Source organism: Glycine max, chromosome 10 (assembly GCF_000004515.6).
Source record: "Glycine max cultivar Williams 82 chromosome 10, Glycine_max_v4.0, whole genome shotgun sequence".
Lineage (NCBI taxonomy): Eukaryota > Viridiplantae > Streptophyta > Magnoliopsida > Fabales > Fabaceae > Glycine > Glycine max.
In genome coordinates this window covers 5,488,770-5,509,482 of record NC_038246.2, presented here as the reverse complement: position 1 = coordinate 5,509,482, position 20,713 = coordinate 5,488,770, and the positions used below count along the sequence as shown (strand labels likewise).

Here is a 20,713-nt window from a genome sequence, read left to right as displayed (position 1 = left end):
CTTGAATTAGGAGGGAGAGGCCCTGACAGACTCTTCAGAGTCTAAGCCTTAGGGGTAAATACATCCGATTTGAGTGCTTCTTTAAGCTTGTGTCAATCCCACATGATTGGAACATTCTCACAAAACAGCGAGACCCTGATTGGTTTCCCTATGATTTTGCCTAATGACAGTGACCTGACTTACCAATGTGTGGTTTGTCTTGTCATGTACTCCTAGGCGCCGCCAAAAAACTTGTTAACTTGTTGGAAAGTGCACCAATTTTTTCTCAAGTAGTAAAATTTACTCGGAAGTCCGAGTGTCAAATTCACAGAGACTTTGTTTGTATTTGATTTGATGTATACCCAAATTTGTAAGCAAGAGATAAAGAATTATACTAAAAGATAAGAAGAAAGATTAAAGAGTAAAAGACAAAAAGAGTAGAAAAGTTTGAATGCAAAGATGACTTCAGAATTTAAATATGTTGGGACCTAGCATGCCTAACTACCTTTGATGCAATGTTAATGTATTTCTCTATTTAATATTATTCCAATTTCTGCCCACATCTACTAAGACATTCAACCTCGATCCCTCACGTTGAAGAGCCTAATTTATCTATTATTTCTCCCAAATCCTTTTGCAGAGATAAAACAATAAATTGCATGAAGTTTAGAAATGTATGCATAGGCTAAACAATACCATTCTATCCCTAGCAATGATTTGTTTAGATTCCCTTTTTCAGTTCTTTAGAAATTAAACACTTCCCAATGCCTAATCCCTGAACAGATGCATGGATGATTAGACCATAACAATGAAAATAAAGCACAAAAAAGAAATAATAAAAATTGACATTACATTCAATAGATAGTAAGGAAAGATTACATTACAAGGGCATTGGCTGCTAGGCTCCCAACAATAGGGGTTTAGCCTCTCGTTGCCATGAGAGATTTTACACTTTAGGGGCTGATGTGGATAGAAAAAGAAGAGGATGAATAATGGAAGAGAAGGGGATAATGGCTAGAGATGGAGGGTTTCCCTTATTTGAGAAGCTCAGACTTTGGGTGTATTCAATAGAGAGCTCTGAGTCTTAGTGTGTCTTTCTCCTTTGCTTCTTACTCATTTTATAGGCCTAAGGTAGCTTAAAATTCACATGACCCCACGCTAAGTGTGCCCTTCTGGGCTTAGCAGGGTGATCACGCGCTGAGCTCGACAACGTCTGGACTTAGCAAGGCGATCACGCGCTCAGTGCGAGATTCACGCTAAGCGCGCCTTTGGGCTTCTTCGTGGGCCCTCTTCGCGCTAAGCTTGAGCTGGCTGCTAAGCGGGGAGACGCACTGGACCTGTCTTGTGCGCTAAGCTAGCTGTTCCACTCTTCAACTTTTTCTTCAAGTTTTTGTGTCAATTTTTCCTCCAAAGCACTTGTAATTTCCTTCCTTTGAATCCCAATGGTAAAAAATTAAAATGATATTAAAATCCTCATTATTTCATTTAAAACAATAGTAAAGTAAAGGAATTTTAATCATTCTTAATCAAAATTAACTATCAATTAAACCCAATTTTCGCAATTATCAGCACCCGGTGAGGTTTTTCACTAACATGATACTACATTGCATATAGGATTGAGTCTTAGTGTATCTGTTGCATAACACATGTGTAATGACCATTGTGACTTGTTACGTGATGGTGAGTAATGAATTGTGTGAGTGTGAGATGTTGTGTTGTACTTAAGATGTGTTGTTTTGAACACATGATTAATATGAAGGTGTGGAATTTGATTAAATTCTTGGGACAAGTGATGTTACACAATGCATGATAAAATGATGCGAATTGTGATAAGTTGAGTTTGTTATACTTATATTATATGTGTGTGTGTTTTCGTTTATCTCTACCTGTTTAGGAATGTGATAATTCACTCTCTCTGTGTTGTTTGTGTTTGGATCCTGTGATGATCTTGAACTTTGTGTTCGTGGGAGCAAATGATTATGTGAATGATTTTAAAAAACCTTGTGCTAGTGGACGCTGAGACATAACACTTTGATAGAATGTGACATTGGGGCATGAGTTTCTTTATTATTTGCATAATATTATAAACATGTTAATTTATGTTATTCCCCTGCTTAACTTGTTTCTTTTTTGTAAAAATTGGACAATCTTGTTTTGGGTCGGAAATGTTTTCATACCCTTATTTGATAAGTTTTTAATTTAATGATTGACGTGGATGTGAATCTTTTACCCACGTGAATTCTTTTATGTTTATTTATAAAATCTCTTTAATTAATTTCACATTTTCATATATAATATTATATAAATATGTATGTCGGAGTAGAAATTATCACATTATCTAACATATACTTCATCTCTTAAAAGCTCATAAAGTTTTTTTTCTCTACCTAAACTTGTTTCAACCCCGTTGCCTTTGCAAATGCAAATTAGAAAAATTGTCCAAACACTAAAAACTCCACCATAGTTTTTGTGTGTCCCTCAATGATTTTTAAACTTCAATATCATTTGCAAGGCTAAGTATGTATAGAACATTAGTTTGTGAGTTACTTTGATTAAAACAAGTCTCATTCACATTTGGGGATCTCAATGGAGGGTGTCATGTTCTTTAGTGACAAAGTATGCAATTCACCTAACCACAAACCTTATATTTTGTGACAAAGCAAAGCACGTGTCACTTTAATTTGCGAACATGCCAACTCCAACTTCATGTCAAACTTGGGTATTTGCATTATAAATAGACTTAAATAACCTTTTGTTCTTATAAAATAGGGAGATCTTAATTTTAGTATTTTAAAGATTTTTGTTTTGATTTTAATCTTTAAGATATATTTATTACTCTAGTATTTATTGTTAAGTAACAACATTAAATGATTATGTAATAATGACCTTAACATTCCATTAACTTTCATGTCATCAACCAGTCTAAAAGGACATTTGCATGTAATTTTTTTTGTTGGTATAATATGTTTTTAAATCCTTGTTTATTCAAGCAATTGATGATGTCAAATTTATATAGTGTATTTACTTTTATGCTATTTTGTTAGCTATCCTTTTAATATATTACTACAATTAGTTGGTAATTAGTTGATACTATAATTGGCTAAATTGATCATACCCATCTCATGTATTTGCTCCTTGATTTACTTTTGGAGAGAAATGTTATCATTACCATTTTTTCTTCCAAAGTCTCAACTAATTTTCTATCATAATAAGAAAGAAGGCGCGAAAAAGAAAGATAACTAACTTTAATCAAATAATAAAAGTTGAAGTGACATAAATTGATGTATGCAATCGTGTAGGTTATTCTACGTACTTAGACAAACATTCAAACAATGTATATACAAATTTAGTTCAACATATTATCATGTCAATACGAAAATAAATATTTTCAGAATCAAAATGGAAGATTACATGGAATGCAAAAGGGGCAATTGGACCCACGGCACTGAAATTAAAGCAACAATTAGACACTGGATATTATAGATTGCAAAACTTCTTTCTTCCTTGGCATTCGTATGTCAATTTTCATGTGTTGAATATTGAAGAAATATCTAGGGGACAAAAAAGGTTACAAACATATATACAAAACGTGTTTTGCACACAGTGGCCACAATATTTCATGCCCCAACCACGTCTCCATCAAACGGAAACGCATCAAAAACCAGCTAGCTCCGAACCAATCCAATCCCATCGTCGGTTCTGAAAACGGTGCGTCCCTGAATGATACACGCGAGGAGAATAAAATCTGCATAGATTTTCTTACGCTTATTATTGAAACCATGCCAATTGGATAAATTTTACAAACCCTAATTATATACTCATGTTTTATTTAAACATTATCCACTATTATAATGACGTAGGTGCACAGACAAAAGGAAAAATTAATACGCATATATAGTACGATATCAGGGGAGGTAGAGGCATGCTTTTGAGACTAGTTAGAACCAAAATTGAGTTTTGATCATGTGAGTGTGACTCATGAGTCTTTGAATAACATACGAGAATTAATTTTATCTTACAAAATCATGATCATATTATAAAAAAAAATAGAAACAATTATTTATTATTTTACTATAACCATAAAATTTAATGATTATTTTTTACTATTTATTAATAATGTCTATTTGGATGTAAGATATATATATTTTTAAAAGTTTCTCTACGGAAAATATAGAATTTTTTTGGGTTGAAAAACTCTAAAAAATTGTAAAAAAAAAAAAAGAAACTTTACTTAAATTCCTGTATGATATAACTTTTGGGATGGATAGTAAACTTTAAATTAAATCTTGATTAGACGAACTTCTATCAAACACTTGTATAAGAAAAAAAAAATTAAAAAAAAATGTTAAAATTATTTAGCTTCTTAAAAAATAATTTTAACTTATGTATAAATTAATTTTAGTTTATGAGAAAACTTTATTATACTTTTCATTCTTTATTTCTTTCTTTTTTCTTGTTAATATTTATTAAAAAAAATTGTTCAAACAAAACTTTAATTTCATAACTAATCCGAAGACAGAAAACCTGTAACAACACCTTATGAGTATGATGTCATCAAATAGTCAAAAGCACTAGCTGCAATTTTGGGTGGTAACCAAAATTTTGAGTTTTCAATAGTTGGGAACTCTTTGTCTGAACTTGCCCTGTTTGGGAATAACAACCCAATTATTATTGCGCATAAGTACTCCATCAGATTAATATCCACTAATTAACTACCGTCCAACTCTTTGCGGACAATTTTGTCTTTTCAACCGCCACGCCATATAGGATACATCGCATTCGCCTATGATATCATATGGTCTGAATTTTTGTTGTTTTTTTAATAATAATACTAGCAATATCTACTGATATTTAATCATAGAAAAATGTTGCTTGGAATTAGAATAAAGTGCATATCATCTCATCATGTCCACTTGTTTGGGCTCAAGAAAAACTTAGAAAAGACAAAGGGTAGAGTTTAAATAACGAATTTGTGTTAGAGATCCGATCATACAACCCATTGAAAGATTCCTATTACATTTATGTTTGGGTAAAATAATTTCGTATTTAATTTTTTTACGTATAAAATTCTCATGGACCAATATTATAAAAATTGAATTAATCTTTGATTTAAAGAGTGTCATATTTAATTTTCTTTTCTTTGTAACAATAAATATATATTACTAACACAATTAATCTTTAATACATTGAATTGTAGTCTCTTATAAATAAATAAAAATGAGATCCGACCAAATCAACACAGTGTTTGTGTAACCATATATTCTTTCTACCAATCGCGTCCGAAAGCGAAATTTGGAGAGTGGAAAAATAAGCTTAAAAGTGTTGTACCAAACAACCCTCATCTACTACCTCTTTTAATTTTCCTCGCCTTCATCACCTACACACTTGACTTCATTCTTTCACTTTCAACTTTCAAGGTACTTTCTCTCTCTCTCTCTCTTTCTCTGTGCATCGTTGTTTCTATTGAATTGCGGTTATGGATGCTTGATGTATCTGTGCGTAATGTGGAATCGCTTATCGTCATTCGTGTGTGACAAGTGAGAATTTGTTGTTATCTTCTACTTGTTCGTTGCTTGTGGCTTTTTTCTGTGTTCAGTTTAGGTTGCAATATGGATTTCAGGGAAATTAAATATATGTTTTGTTCCTTACGGAATTGAAGCCAAGGAACTAATCGTTTGATTCGAATCACAATTTTCTCAACTGTTTTGCTTTTTTTAAAGAGTGTTTATATGTTTTGAAATTGAAATTTAAGGAGTGTAGAATTTTTCCGAAACTGGTTGGTTGAACTATGAGTTTAGGAGTTTTGGTGGTATAATAGGGGCTATCTTATGAAATTGGAATAGAACTTATTGCTTGACTGTACAATGAATTTTGAAGCTTTGTTTGTTTCAATCCTGAAGGACTAGCAATTTTTTGGTTTTTGGGCACTTTCTCTGCATTTCTTTAGGACTCATCAACTAACTACTACTCTATTTTTTGTGTTACTTTGTATTGTTTTATTTGCTATATTTTTATGAAATAAACTGAATTTTCCCATGATGAGGTAAAGTGTTGTAAATTTGTTCAATTTGGATTTATGCAGTATAAAAGTTTAGTTTCCTACGGAAGCATTTGTCCTTCCATTTTATGTATGCTTATTTTGCATTTGATTTTTGTTTGGTTCTTTTAATTTTTAACGAGTCAATATCTTCTTTTAAAGATCCTATTGATTGTAGTTGTGGTGTCTATTTAATTGCATAATGTTTCCCAAATTAAGACCATGATCGTATGTTGTGGTCTGCCATTTGTTTTCAAGGAAGTAGTGTGTTTGTCACTGCTTTTTAGAATTAATTTTGCTTCATTCTATACTCCATTATGCTCTCTTAGGCTCTTGATGATCATTGTCTGTTCCCCTTTTACATGACATGAATGTGGATCTCTTCAGGCTTGGTTGTGTATTGACATAAGTCTAATTTGTTTTATTTTTTTTACTCCTCTTCTCTAGTCAAAAGGACAAAGATTTTCAAGTGTCAAACTCTTGGTAAGATTTCCTATATGCAAACCTTCTTGTCTTGTAGCTGTTGAGAATTTGGGATAGTTATAATTCTACAAGGAAATTTTCCTTTTGATCATTATGCATGTCTGGCCCTGTGGCCACAGTTGATAATTTGGATGGAGCACTTTCTTGTGCAGAGAGAACAAAATCTCTTGATGCCATTTCTGAAATAGATCATTTATCTATATTTACAAACGGTGAAGCTGGTCATTCCTCTGAAGTTGCTGGATTTAGAGTAGGGGAACTCTCACTTCCTAATGGAGAATCATATTCTGGGTCCCTTCTTGGTAACATTCCAGAGGGTCAAGGTAAGTATGTATGGCCAGATGGTTGTGTATACGAGGGTGAGTGGAGACGAGGGATGAGAAATGGATATGGGAAAATACAATGGCCTTCTGGAGTAATGTATGATGGTGAGTTCTCAGGTGGCTATATCCATGGTACAGGAACATATATTGGCCCTGATAATCTGACCTACAAAGGTCGGTGGCGATTAAATGTTAAACATGGGTTGGGTTATCAAGTTTATCCAAATGGAGATATATTTGAAGGCTCTTGGATTCAAGGAACACCTGAGGGGCCAGGCAAGTATACCTGGGCCAACGGAAATGTATATTTGGGAAATATGAAAGGTGGGAGAATGTCAGGAAAAGGAACTCTCACCTGGGTAAGTGGGGACTCATTTGAAGGAAGCTGGTTAAATGGCATGATGCATGGGCTTGGGGCATATACATGGAGTGATGGAGGCTGCTATGTTGGGACTTGGACACGGGGTCTAAAAGATGGCAAAGGAACCTTCTATCCGAGAGGTAGCTGTCTTCCATCTGCACAAGAAATATATCTCAATGCATTGAGAAAAAGAGGGCTGTTGCCAGATTTGAGAAAACAGAAACAGATACATATTCATCATGCTGCTTCAGTTGATATGGGAGATGTCAAGGTTGGTGAAAGTCAGAGATCAAATCGTGTTTCATCTGATAAGCTCGCCAAAGGAAACTTGTTAAATCTGGAACAATCTCGTAGCAAAAATATTTCTCTCGAAAGGCGCTGGAGTCTTGAGGTATCTATTGAGAAAGTGATTGGGCATGATTCAAGATTAGGATCAACAGATTCTGTAGCAGAAAATGGAGATAAAGTCCCAATTTTGGAACGCGAGTATATGCAAGGTGTGTTAATAAGTGAATTAGTTTTAAATAATAGTTTTTCATCAATGTCTAGAAGGGCAAAACAGCTCCAAAAAAAACTTGCCAAAGAAATTAAAAGACCTGGTGAAGCAATCATTAAAGGTCACCGGAGCTATGATCTGATGCTTAGTTTGCAGCTCGGAATAAGGTATAAAGACACTACCTTGACTTTTTGCACACTCTTGTAGCTTTAGTTGTAAAGCTTCAACTTTCAGATTGTTTTCCCATTTCCTTAGAGACTCACTAAACTAACACTTCAGTGCTTCTAGGAGAAAGGAATGTGGAGATCATCCTTTTCTTTTGTTTGTTTTTCCTCTGAAAAGAAATGTGATTATTGAAAATAGAGAAAATTACAAATAAGGCAGTTTGATAGAATATTTTCAGTTTAGAAACAATTAAAGGCTCAAGTGGTTAATCATCAAAATCAAACACTCTTTGGACATCTGTAATTATTACTAGTTGAGTGATATTTTAATACTTGTTTATATCAATAATTATTTTTTTCAATTTTCCCACACAAAAACATGAAAAGGAACTCTATTTGATATTGGGAATAACTTGACAATTAAAAGATGTTTCATCCTCAATAAACAAATATTTGCTTCTTAGTTGTATTTCACAAATTTTCAGTAGAACTTAGATATGTCATGACTCCTGAGGTAACCAATAAACAATAAAAACACCTGACCTACCTACTTTAGAAGAAAAAAATGTTATTCTGGAATCCATATTTGCTTTTGCATGGATTTTTCCGTAACTAATGTCAAAAATGGATTCAATATGGCTTAGGTATACTGTGGGGAAGATTACCCCAATACAGAGACGAGAAGTTCGAGCATCAGATTTTGGTCCTAGAGCAAGCTTTTGGATGAATTTTCCTAAAGAAGGTTCTCAATTGACACCTCCTCATCAATCAGAGGGTTTTAAATGGAAAGATTACTGCCCTATGGTGTTCAGGTAAGTATTGACACTTGTTTAGGCTTATTTGTTTCGTGGGGCCATTGTATCATTGATCTTACTCTCTAGACATGCTCATAAACCAATTCTTTCTTTTTTTTGTATGCAGCCCTAGGTTCAGAATTACTCTGTTATTGGTGTATTGTATATCTGTAGAGGAATTGTTTATAATATTCATATCCTGAGCACCTGATTCACAATAATCACTCTATGCATTAGTTGATAGCATCATCCTATTTTACTAGTTTTCATCAAATTTCCATTTTTCCTCTTAAAGTAACTAAATTTAAATAATTCTTAATTTTTCTCAGAAAAGGGGGCAGGGGGATGTGTACATTATAAGTTTTATGCACCTGATTCTGAGTATCCATTTCAAATTGCCTAGTTGATAATCTGAGACGAATAGAATCATGCATTCTTTTTCTTGATAAATATGAAAATAAAGATAAGGAAAAAAAAAAGAAAATCATTAATCATAATAATAATTGGCCTTTAATTTTCTACAATCGTGTTTGTATACATAGTAAGGAACTACTGTTACATCCCCCTTTTTTCCTTCTCTCTTTTTCATTCCTTTCACTTTACATGTGATTGTTATATATGACCTTGTGACCTGTTGCAGAAATTTGAGAGAGTTGTTCAAGATTGATGCTGCTGACTATATGATGTCCATTTGTGGAAATGATGCTCTGAGGGAACTTTCTTCTCCAGGGAAAAGTGGTAGTGTCTTTTTCCTGTCTCAAGATGATCGATTCATGATTAAGACACTGCGAAGATCTGAAGTGAAGGTATTTTATTTTATCTGGATCTTGTTCGTTGGCATATGTTGCAGTTGCAGATATCTGTAGCTTCCTTGGAGGCTTTTTTTCTACTGGTTCTCTTTTGGAGTTCAAAATACATTATACAGTTTGAACTCCATTCAGATTCTGAGGTTGACATTGCTGGAATTCTGCATCTAATAGCATTTCATATATCCATAACACCTGTTTGGTTTTGGCATTGTTATCACTTATCAGTGACCCACTTGCAACAAGTGCTGATGATGACATCATTGTGCACTGGATGACGATTAAAATGTGACACAAATTATAAAAGTATACTAAACTTGGCCTTTAGCAATAATAGGGTTCAAATAAAACAAATATTATATATATATATATATATATATATATATATATATATATGAAATACTTAAAACAAGTTACATAACCGTCTCATTAACTCAATTGCAGATTTTCACGTGACTGTTTCATGTGGAGAAAATTGACATCTTTACCACATTCTTGATTTTATGTTCCTTTTCCCTGTTGAATTCTCTCTTATTTTTGGGTTGATTTTGTATGACATTTTATGCTTCTCCTAATTCCATATCTCTCTAATAAAACTACTTTTTTAGTAAAAAATGAAAAAGGAAATTTACCCTTTAGCTAACACTTTTGAATATTAAATCAAACTCATTGGAGCATATGCTTAGTAATGATATTTTAGTATTCACTTGCTCTTCTCTACTTCTTTTTCACTAAAAAAAATTGTGATAACCAAATTTTGAAATGTAGGTTCTTCTAAGAATGCTTCCAGACTATCATCACCATGTGAAGACATATGATAATACACTTATCACAAAATTTTTTGGTCTGCACAGGATTATACCTTCGAGTGGTCAAAAGGTAATGTGCATTTTTCTGCACCCGAGTCATTTTCTGGAGCATTTATCTATTACTATTGCCTCAACTTGCACCTTAAAACTTGAAATTCCGGAATATCAAAAAGTACAAGATTTTTCATAAAGCAAATGTGCCACATCAAATATTTGAACCTATCATGACTTAACATCTTTCCTAACTCTTTGGCCATATTGATTATAGCGACATTATGAGAGAGATGAGGGAGAGAGAGAGAGAGAGAGAGAGAAAGGGGAAGAGAATGGGAGGAGGAACGAAAGCGCAAGAAGGAGTTTTCGATGGAATGATGTGGCGAGGGAGAGACATCAACGACGTACATCTCCAAGATGCCATGCTGGCGGCAAACTTCGAACCAGAGATAGAAGATGGAACAGCAGAGATGGAGGATACAACCAACAAAGGAGCTTTGAAGAGAGATGGAGTGCAGAACAGGAGGACGATAATGACTCTATCACCAATCAATGAGAATGGGTCGAAGTAACACATAGGAGGAAAACGAACGTGGCAGAAAACAGAGGCAGAGTGGAAAGGAGCAGACACCAATGGCAAGATAGGAAGGTGACATGGAGAAACAAGGAAGATGTAACGACCTTCTATTTCTCCAGATTCCCTGAAGGGATAAAGGAGAAAGACTTATGGCAGATTTTCCAGAAATGGGGAAAGGTGTGGGAAGTTTTTATTCCCAAATCCAAAAACAAGAAAGGCCATAGATTTGGCTTTGTCAAGTTTAAAGAGGTTGTGGATGAACAGAGGTTGGAAAGGCAACTAGACAACAACATCTTCATTGGAGGGATGAAAATGTTCGTTAACAGACCAAAATTTGGCAGGGGGAAGGTGTTTCGTACAAACCAAAATGGTACCTCCACACATAGAATGGTGAGTATTCAAGAGGTGCCCAAAGGTTTTCAGGAGGACACGAAAGTCACATCTAATGGTGGAAGACCTCGATCCTTCGTTGAGGTGGTTAGGGAGGTGACACTTGGAGAAGGACGCTCTTATAATCTGAAGGAAGCCCCTCAGCGTGCTAAAAGGGCTACTCATAGGCCAGTGGTCTTGAGCTCAAACATGGAGAACAATGAATGGTTTCAGAAGGCTTGGATAGGGAGATTGAAGAACAAAGGTATGTTCGAAAGGGTGGAGGAGGAGCTAAAATGGGTGGTAGACTTAGAAGTTAACCCCTGTTACTGGGCTGATGATTGGATTATCTTCCCTTACCTGGATGAATCCAAGGCTGCTCGACTTATAAATGAAGAGATGGCGAATGGGTCTACACCCATTTTGGAGCTTCAGAAATGGTCCTCGTCCAGCCCACAGTCTCACATGGGTCCTTCTATGGGGACTCCCGCCGGCTGTGTGGGAGGCAGAACACATGGAGAAGGTGTTGGTGGACATCGGCTAGATGGTGGAAGTGGACGAAAACGTGGAGGAACGGCGGCGGATGGACGTAGCGCGAATTCTGATTCGGACGAAACTAAGACCGGCGATCCAGGAGACGGTGCCGGCCATCATCGACGGAGTTGAATACGCTCTCGACGTTGTCAAGGACACGACCAGAATGGGTACGCAGATGAAGACCAACCGAACCACTAGTTGGCTCCCTCCATCTCCCTTCTCGACTCAGCCAAACATCCCTGTAATCGTCGGTGACGAAACCCCTGGGGCCAATATTCGCGGCGACTTCTCCGACGGAGGCTTCGACGACATCGTCGGTGACTATTCCAACCAATGGAGTAAGCCCCTTTCGACCCAGGCCCGCCATGACCACTGGGTCCAATCCCTTGGTCGTTGTTGTTTGGACCGGTCTGTCATCGACAGTGATGACGTGGCCCAATCACTTGTCGACAACGAAGAAAGACATCCATGTGATAGTCTTGGTGCAGCGCAGGAACCCATCAACGGCCAAGTTTCCCAGAAAGGTATAGCTTTAAATGCTGAGGATAAAAGACAACTGAGGGATAGCAAGCAAATAGAAAAAGTAAAAGACAGGGACAAAGATGCAGAGGAGGGTCAGCAGGGAGACCTTTTTGAGGATATTCTCGGACACACAGCTATAAGCACAGAGGGGGATAAGGAGGAGGATAAGCCTTTTGAGGAATTTCTGCCACACAGCAGCAATATGACCATAAAGAAGAACAACAAAGTCAATATACCCAGTGGTCAAAATGTCTTAAGGGAAGTAAGAGGGGATTTGGGCCAGCGGATAAATGGCCCAACTCATTCAGCTACAAAGGTCTATGTTAGAAGAAAGGAGGTGATGGAAAGTAGTGGAAAGGCCCAACATCTTAAAGGACCAGCCGTGGACTTAAACTCAGTCTCAAAAACTGATTTGTTGTCATCACTCCAAGGGGACCCCATAGAAAAGCAATGTGCTCTAGTAAAAGAAATGGGCTTGACTTATGGGGAGGATTCTAAGAAGGTCAAGGGGCTTATGTTAGACATGGATAATAGAGATAATAAGGTGGCAGCTGAGATGGGAATTAAAAAACATCAAACATGATCATCCTCTCCTATAATTCCAGAGGTTTGGGGAGGGGAATTAAGTGGGCTGCCATTAGAAGGCTCATTTTAAAACACAAGGTGGATCTTGTTTGTATTCAAGAAACTAAAAAAGAGAATTTCAATAATAGTATTTGTCAGGCCATATGGGGGGATTCTACTGCCTCTTGGGATAGTGTCTCAGTCCAGGCAGCTGGTGGTCTGTTATGCATATGGAATAATTTAGCTTTTGAGGTGGATAGGAGGGAGAAAGGTAGAAACTTTATATTGCTTGATGGGAGGTGTGTCAATAATAATCAGAGGCTGTTTATTGTTAATGCCTATGCCCCTTGTGACCTTGCTGGGAAGAGAGTCTTATGGGATGATTTGAGACAGCTGAAGACCTCTAATCCTAATGGTTTATGGTGTTTTCTTGGGGATTTTAACAGCATTAGAAGTCAAGAGGAAAGAATTAGCTTAACTCAAAGAAGTGTTGATTCCTATGGCATCTCAGATTTCAATCAATGGATATCTGAGATGGAGCTTCAGGAAATTAAGTGTGTTGGTAGTAGTTTCACTTGGATTAGGCCCAATGGTAGTGTGAAGAGCAGGCTTGATAGATTCCTGGTTTCAGAGCAGTGGTTATCTCTTTGGCCTGATAGTTGTCAACATGTCCTTCAAAGGTACTTTTCAGACCATTGTCCAATCATCTTGCAAACTAAGATGGTGGACTGGGACCCTAAGCCTTTTCGGGTGGTTGATTGGTGGCTTCATCAAAAAGGGTATCAAAGAATGGTGAGGGAGGCTTGGAGTAGAGATCAGCAAGGTGGCTGGGGGGAATTGTGCTAAAAAACAAGCTGAGGAATATAAAAGTTGTTATAAAGCAGTGGAGCAAAGAAAATGGGAATATTAATGGTAAGATGATTCAGAATCTTCAGCAGATGTTAAATGAAGTGGAAAGTTTAGCCTCTGATAGAATTCTGTCTGATGATGAGGTTAAGGCTAAAAAATCCTTACATCAAGATCTGTGGGATGCTTCAAATGCCTATGAATCTCTATTGAGGCAGAAATCTAGGGCCAAGTGGCTAAAGGAAGGTGATTGCAACATAGCATATTTTCACAAAGTCATAAATTTCAGAAGAAATTACAATGCTCTCCAAGGAATTCTCATTGATGGGGTTTGGGTCCAACAACCTAATTTAGTGAAGAATGAAGCTGTTAATTTCTTCCTTAATAGATTCACTGAACAGAATTATTCTAGACCTACTCTGGATGGGGTCCAGTTCCCTACAATTAATCAAAGGCAGAGGGAGGAGTTGACTGCCCCTTTCTCAGATCAAGAGATCAAAGAAGCTGTGTGGAGCTGTGGTGGGGATAAATGTCCTGGGCCAGATGGTTTTAACTTAAATTTTATCAAAGAGTTTTGGGGAGTGGTGAAACCTGAGTTCAGAAGATTTGTGGATGAGTTCCATGTTCATGGCAGCTTCCCTAGAGGCAGCAATGCTTCTTTTCTGGCTTTAATTCCCAAATTAAATCATCCTCAGTCCCTTAATGATTATAAACCAATTTCTTTGATAGGCTACATGTACAAAGTGGTAGCCAAGCTATTGGCAAACAGATTGAGGCATGTGTTGGCTGGTCTAATTGATGAAAGACAGTCAGCTTTCATTAAAGACAGACATATCCTTCATGGTATTTTGATTCTCAATGAGGTGGTTGAGGAAGCTAATAGGAGCAAGAAGCCAGCAATGGTTTTCAAGGTGGACTTTGAAAAGGCTTATGACTCAGTCTCTTGGTCTTTCTTGGATTATATGCTGCTAAGGTTGGGTTTTTGTCTCAAATGGAGAAAATGGATTTCTGCCTGCCTCCAATCAGCAACCATATCAATTCTAGTTAATGGAAGTCCTACAAAGGAGTTTGTTCCTACTAGAGGATTGAGACAAAGGGATCCTTTAGCCCCTTTGCTCTTTAATATAGTAGGAGAAGGTATCACTGGAATGATGAGGGAAGCAGTCCAGAAAATTCTATATAGAAGCTACCTGGTTGGAAAGAAAAAAGAACCCACCAATATTCTGCAGTATGCTGATGATATAGTTTTTGTGGGTGAGGCTGCTTGGGAGAATGTCTATGTTTTGAAGGCCTTGCTTAGAGGTTTTGAATTGGCCTCTAGCCTGAAGATTAACTTTGCTAAAAGTCAGTTTGGGATCTTAGGAGGTGAAGTTAATTGGGCCCATGAAGCAGCCCAAATCCTGAATTGTAGGCAAATGGAAACCCCTTTTTATTACCTGGGTATTCCTATTGGAACTAAACCTTCAAGCCGGTTGGTGTGGGAGCCTCTGATCAAAAAATTTGAAACTAAATTATCCAAATGGGCCCAGAAAAATATATCTATGGGTGGGAAGATCACCCTCATAAACTCTGTCTTGAATGCTCTTCCAATTTATCTCCTATCCTTTTTCTAGATACCTCAAAGGATAGTTCATAGATTGGTATCCTTGCAAAGGAATTTTTTGTGGGGGGGAGATCATGAGCATAAGAAAATACCTTGGGTGAAGTGGGATGTTATTTGTCTTCCCAAGATTGATGGGGGGCTGGGGATCAAGGATATTTCTAAATTCAATGTAGCTTTGCTGGGTAGATGGATATGGGCCTTAGCCTCTGATCAGCAGCAGTTATGGGCTAGAATTATAACTTCCAAATATGGAGGTTGGTCAGAATTCCAGAATGGCCGAGACAAAGGGGGGTATTCCCACTGGTGGAGGGACCTTAGAAAGCTGTATCCTCAGTCTGACCACAACATCTTTCATCAAAATATGGCTTGGAAGGTTAGGTGTGGGGATAAAATTAACTTCTGGACAGATAAGTGGCTAGGGGAAGATTGCACTCTTGAGCAGAAGTATAACCAGTTATTTCTAATTAGTAGACAGCAAAAAAATCTCATTTCAATGATGGACAATTTTACTTAGGATAGTTGGAGGTGGGACATGAAGTGGAGGAGGAACTTATTTGATCATGAAAATGACTTAGCAGTGGACTTTATGGAGGAAATCACTTCTATCCCTATTCAGAGACATGTGAAAGACACCATGCTGTGGAAGGCTGAACCTAGTGGTGTGTATTCCACTAAGTCAGCTTATAGGTTAATGATGAACCCCATTACATCTGGTTCAGATGGGAGGACTTTCAAGATAATTTGGAAGTTGAAAATCCCCCCAAGGGCTGCGGTTTTTTCTTGGAGGCTTATTAAAGACAGGCTCCCCACTAGGGATAATCTTCTAAGCAGAAATGTGCCCATCCAGGAAGCTGTTTGTCCTCTGTGTGGTTATGTGCAGGAGGAGGCGGGTCATCTCTTCTTCAATTGTAAAATGACAATAGGCTTGTGGTGGGAATCCATGAGATGGATTCAGGTAGTAGGACCTCTTCCAGCTTCTCTAGCAAGCCACTTTGTTCAATTTTGCGATGGTTTTGGTGCAGCAGTAAATTATAGTAGATGGTGTGGGTGGTGGATTGCTCTAACTAGCACTATATGGCAGCATAGGAACCTTCTGATTTTCCAGGGCAAAATTTTTGACTCCTCTAAAGTCATGGAAGATGCTCTATTTCTAGTTTGGTCTTGGTTAAAAGCTAGAGAGAAAGACTTCAACACTAGTTTTAATCACTGGTCGACCAATATCTCGGATTCCTTTGGTTAATCTGGGTGGGGTTTTCCTTTACTTGTTGGGTTAGCTTGGGATTTTTCTATTTTGGAGGCAGCACCATAGGTGCATTGTATTATCTTACAACCAGTACCCCTTGGTACTGTTAAGTTTATTTAATAATATATATTTTCTGCCTTCCAAAAAAAAAAAAAGACTTAACATCTTTCATGCAAAATGACTTAATAATCTACATTTTATCAGGAGGCTAATACTTATATCTAATTTTCTATTTTGCAGTTTCGCTTTGTCGTGATGGGAAATATGTTCTGCACAGAATTAAGGATCCATAGGAGATATGATTTGAAAGGTTCATCTCTTGGACGTTCTTCGGACAAGATAGAAATTGATGAAAACACCACTCTTAAAGATTTGGATCTGAACTACTGCTTTTACTTGGAACCATCTTGGCAGGAGTCTTTATTGAAGTAAGGGGTATTTACAAAATATTTTCTTTGATTTTGCATTTTCCTTTCTGTTTTTTGTTGTTATAAAAATAAATTTTATTACTGAGAATATAAAGAAAAAGGAAGATAAATTGCACTTTGTTGACAAAGTAACAAAGAACAAAGCAAATAGAAACACGTGTATATCATTTAATTTGTGCATTTTGGATTTATGAATATGTTGTCTCTTGTAGTTCTGCTGAACCGTTATCAAATATTCTAATACTGTATACATTGAGCATATTCAATTTTTTTAGGAATGGATCTATTTTGTGTTTTCCCCAATATATTGTTGCTTAATAAAAATAGTTACTGCCTGTGTTTTTTTGAAATCCTAAATTTTGTCTGGTGAGTTTACCTAAATTTTTATGATGTACAATTCCTGGTTGCAAAAATTGAATATTAGCTCTTTGTGCAGGCAGATTGAGATTGACAGCAAGTTTTTGGAATTACAACAGATAATGGATTACAGCCTCCTCCTAGGTGTTCATTATCGAGCTCCCCAGCAGCTGCATCCATACAACCAAAATAGAACTGCAGATGGATTGCCAATTCTTGCAGAGGAAGGTGGGTATCTGATCCGGCCTAGAAAGCTACTGATTTATTATTTGCCTTTATATGGTTGATATTTATTTCAGATAGGTATTTATAAGTATTTATATCGAGGTGTCTTTAATTAGATGTTTTCATGCATTGGAAATATGAAACTAGTGACCTGGAATGGAGACTGGAGAGATAATGCTATGCCCCTAACTATTGATGTGACCAGCAAACAATATAAACACTGCTTTTGGTTTTTATTAGGTAGGGTAGATGATGTTATTCCAAATTGGCTAATGTCCATCTCATTTGTTATTTACAATTTTGTGCTGATTGTTTACTTGCGTAAGATTGATAGGCTTGGCTTAAGTTTGGATTTTCTACTTAAACTATGTTAGTAGCCATTATTCGGGGCAGTGTTGTAAAAACCCAGTGGCTTACTTTTCCTTTCTTTTTTCCTGAGTTTTTTTCTTGTTTTATCTAGGTGCTTAATTTGGTTGACATCTAATCAGAGTTTTACTCACAACTATGATAATGGTTAGGCACCACACCATTTTAGAAAGCCTGAAAGGCTTATCTGTTTGTCTATCATTATGCTTTCAAGTTTCAGCATGATTTATCATTGCATAGCGAAGAGCCTCTGGGCAATGGGGTACGAAGTTTATACTAGAATTGTAATCATGGAGCTGATTAGTTTCAAAATTTCACTAATGACCAACTGCAGACCCTCTAGAGGATGAAGGATCCAACTATCCACAAGGCCTTGTTCTGGTCCCTCGGGGTACAGATGATGATAGTGTTGTTGTAGGGTCACACATTAGGGGTAGCAGATTGCGAGCTTCGGCTGCTGGGGATGAGGAGGTGGATCTACTTCTACCCGGTACAGCAAGGTATGGTTTCTTTAATATTATGTATCATTTTCAAAATCACAGTGGTCCAACTATCCTATTTTTATGTTTGAACCTTGCACCTCCAAATTCTTTATCACTTCTATGTTCATAAAATATAAACAAATTTGGGATGTTATGACACTTCTACTTTTAAGGACAATTGTGCTGTGTGATTGAGAGATCACCTGGTCATTGCCAAAGGATGCATGGATGCTCCTGTTTGAAAATTAATTCCCGTTAGGCTATCTCAATCACCCGTGAAAAGTGATTTTTCAATGCTGGAAGCTGATTGATAAATTTCAAGGTGGAGAAAATATATGTACTCTGCCACAAATTAAAATATTTGCAATTCTTAAACTTTCTTAACAATCCCTCGGTGCTCGAATCTTTATGAACCCTAAACATCTGTCATACTTGTTGCACATTGATAGACTTTATATGGCTATTTGTCTTGGAAGAGATAGATCTTATCCCTTTCTTTTCTCCTAACAGTCTAGGCATTTCACTTTACTATAGTAAATATTGTAGGCTGAGGGTTTTTCCTACTTTGCAACTTGTTATGCAGACTACAAATCCAGCTAGGTGTGAACATGCCAGCGAGGGCAGAACAGATTCCAGGAAAAGAGGAAATGCAAATGTTCCATGAGGCTTATGATGTCGTACTTTACCTGGGTATAATTGACATATTGCAAGAGTACAACATGACTAAGAAGATTGAACATGCATACAAATCAATTCAGTTCGATTCATTGTCTATCTCGGCAGTGGATCCAACATTCTACTCGCGTCGCTTCCTGGATTTTATTCAGAAAGTGTTCCCACCACATGAAATGGCAGGATAACAGTTTGGGGATTAAGTTCAACCAGTTGGTTTATTCAGAAAGTGTCATTGTCACATTGCCTCCTTTTGTGCATGCTGTATAATTGACTTGAATATGTTTAGATTTTATAAATATGCTAAATATTAATTTTGGTCTTTTCTATTTTCATCTTTTACATCTTAGTCTTTTTTAAAATTTAAAATTAACTATCCACAAGTAAAAAGTATTTGACAGTACACATCTCATGTTTAATAAAAATTCAACACTCCATATCGCAGCAGTTCAAAAATTCCAACAGACCAAAACAAAATACAAATCAAAAGGGATTGGAATCAAAACTTGACATTTTTAGACTGAAAACATATTTAAAATTCTATATTATCATGGGCCCGGTGATATTGAGAGTGAGAAGTTTGATCTAGTGTTAGTATTAAGAGATAGATAACCCCTATACCATGCATTGAAGTTTGAATCATCAAGTGAATGATAAGAATTTACTCGTCTCTTCTAGAGGATAGGATGCAGAGGTGTAAGGTCTGAGCTTGGGCAAATTAATGAAACGATCACTGTCGTGATTCCCCATTTGACAAGTATTTTGCGCACTGATATGGCTATGGTTGGCCTTACAATGGTTCGTTAATCATAAACTTTATTGAAGATTCCTAGAATGGATGGCATTAATTAGTATTATAATTATAATTATAAATAAAGTAAAGCATATAGTAACATTACATGGCTTAGTTTCTTACAGAATAAATTAAATTCAATAATTAAACTAGTATTTTTTTTTCATATTTTTACTGAACAATATTTTATATACAAGGTGAATTTGTACATGATTTTTGCTGGTTCTGCTTAGATGGTGAGGTGAGGTCCCCTTCCTTTCCTTGCTATGAGTGAAATGCAATATCCGATGTGAGAAAGTGGTAGGTGCATGTGAAGGTCATTGACACTTTAGAATTAGTTGGTGCCCTTAATAGAAGGATATTATATGGAATGAGTCACACATTGTCCTTGGGCGTTTTTGTCCTTATAGACCTTACGGCTATGCCTGCAAATCCATAACACTTGTACGTAATAAGTTGTTGAATTGTGGTCGTCGTCTGTTTCTCTAAAGATAAAGTAGTCTCCCTGAAGTTGAGTACAATTGTATTAAAACTCATTTGGATTAACAAGCCGAAACATAATAACTACATGGACATTAACATAAGTTGATTTTTTTATAAAATAAAACACATTAAGTTGATATTGGTATTATGTTATTAGAATATTTTTATTTTAAAAAATAATAATTTAAACATATAATTCATGATCATAACTACTATATTATTACGTTATATTATTATGTTGAATGTATTTTATAAGAGTTTAATTCCAACTTAATGTAAGCATAACATATTATATATATATATATATATATATATATATATATATATATTGTTGAAATCAAAGTAGTTCATAGTTAAAGGTCATAAAACTAATCCTCTTAAAGATAATTTCTTTCAACAA

At 36.2% G+C, this 20,713-nt stretch overlaps 1 protein-coding gene across 3 annotated transcripts; it reads left to right on the top strand.

Annotated features, from left to right (window-relative positions):
• Positions 1–4,968: 4,968 nt before the first annotated feature.
• LOC100805371 (phosphatidylinositol 4-phosphate 5-kinase 9) lies at positions 4,969–19,351 on the top strand. 3 transcript variants are annotated; one of them, XM_003535150.5, is made up of 9 exons: positions 4,969–5,396; positions 6,464–7,846; positions 8,488–8,655; positions 9,278–9,443; positions 10,212–10,322; positions 16,748–16,935; positions 17,372–17,520; positions 18,218–18,383; positions 18,949–19,351. In XM_003535150.5, exons 2-9 carry the CDS (start codon positions 6,597–6,599, stop codon positions 19,223–19,225), a joined length of 2,475 nt encoding a protein of 824 aa, XP_003535198.1. In that variant the 5' UTR covers positions 4,969–5,396; positions 6,464–6,596; the 3' UTR covers positions 19,226–19,351. The 3 variants fall into 3 exon arrangements, with proteins under 3 accessions (XP_003535198.1, XP_040861588.1, XP_014618494.1); XM_014763008.3 differs by lacking the exon at positions 4,969–5,396 and adding an exon at positions 5,431–5,516; XM_041005654.1 differs by lacking the exons at positions 18,218–18,383; positions 18,949–19,351 and adding an exon at positions 17,978–18,209 and having other exon boundaries at positions 5,266–5,396.
• The last annotated feature ends 1,362 nt before the right edge of the window (positions 19,352–20,713 follow it).

Coding starts and splice junctions, on each gene's coding strand:
- LOC100805371 (XM_003535150.5), top strand. CDS start 6,597: ATGTCTGGCCCTGTGGCCACAGTTGATAATTTGGATGGAGCACTTTCT. Junction 7,847..8,487: donor AGTTTGCAGCTCGGAATAAG/GTATAAAGACAC, acceptor AATATGGCTTAG/GTATACTGTGGGGAAGATTA. Junction 17,521..18,217: donor GCCAATTCTTGCAGAGGAAG/GTGGGTATCTGA, acceptor GACCAACTGCAG/ACCCTCTAGAGGATGAAGGA.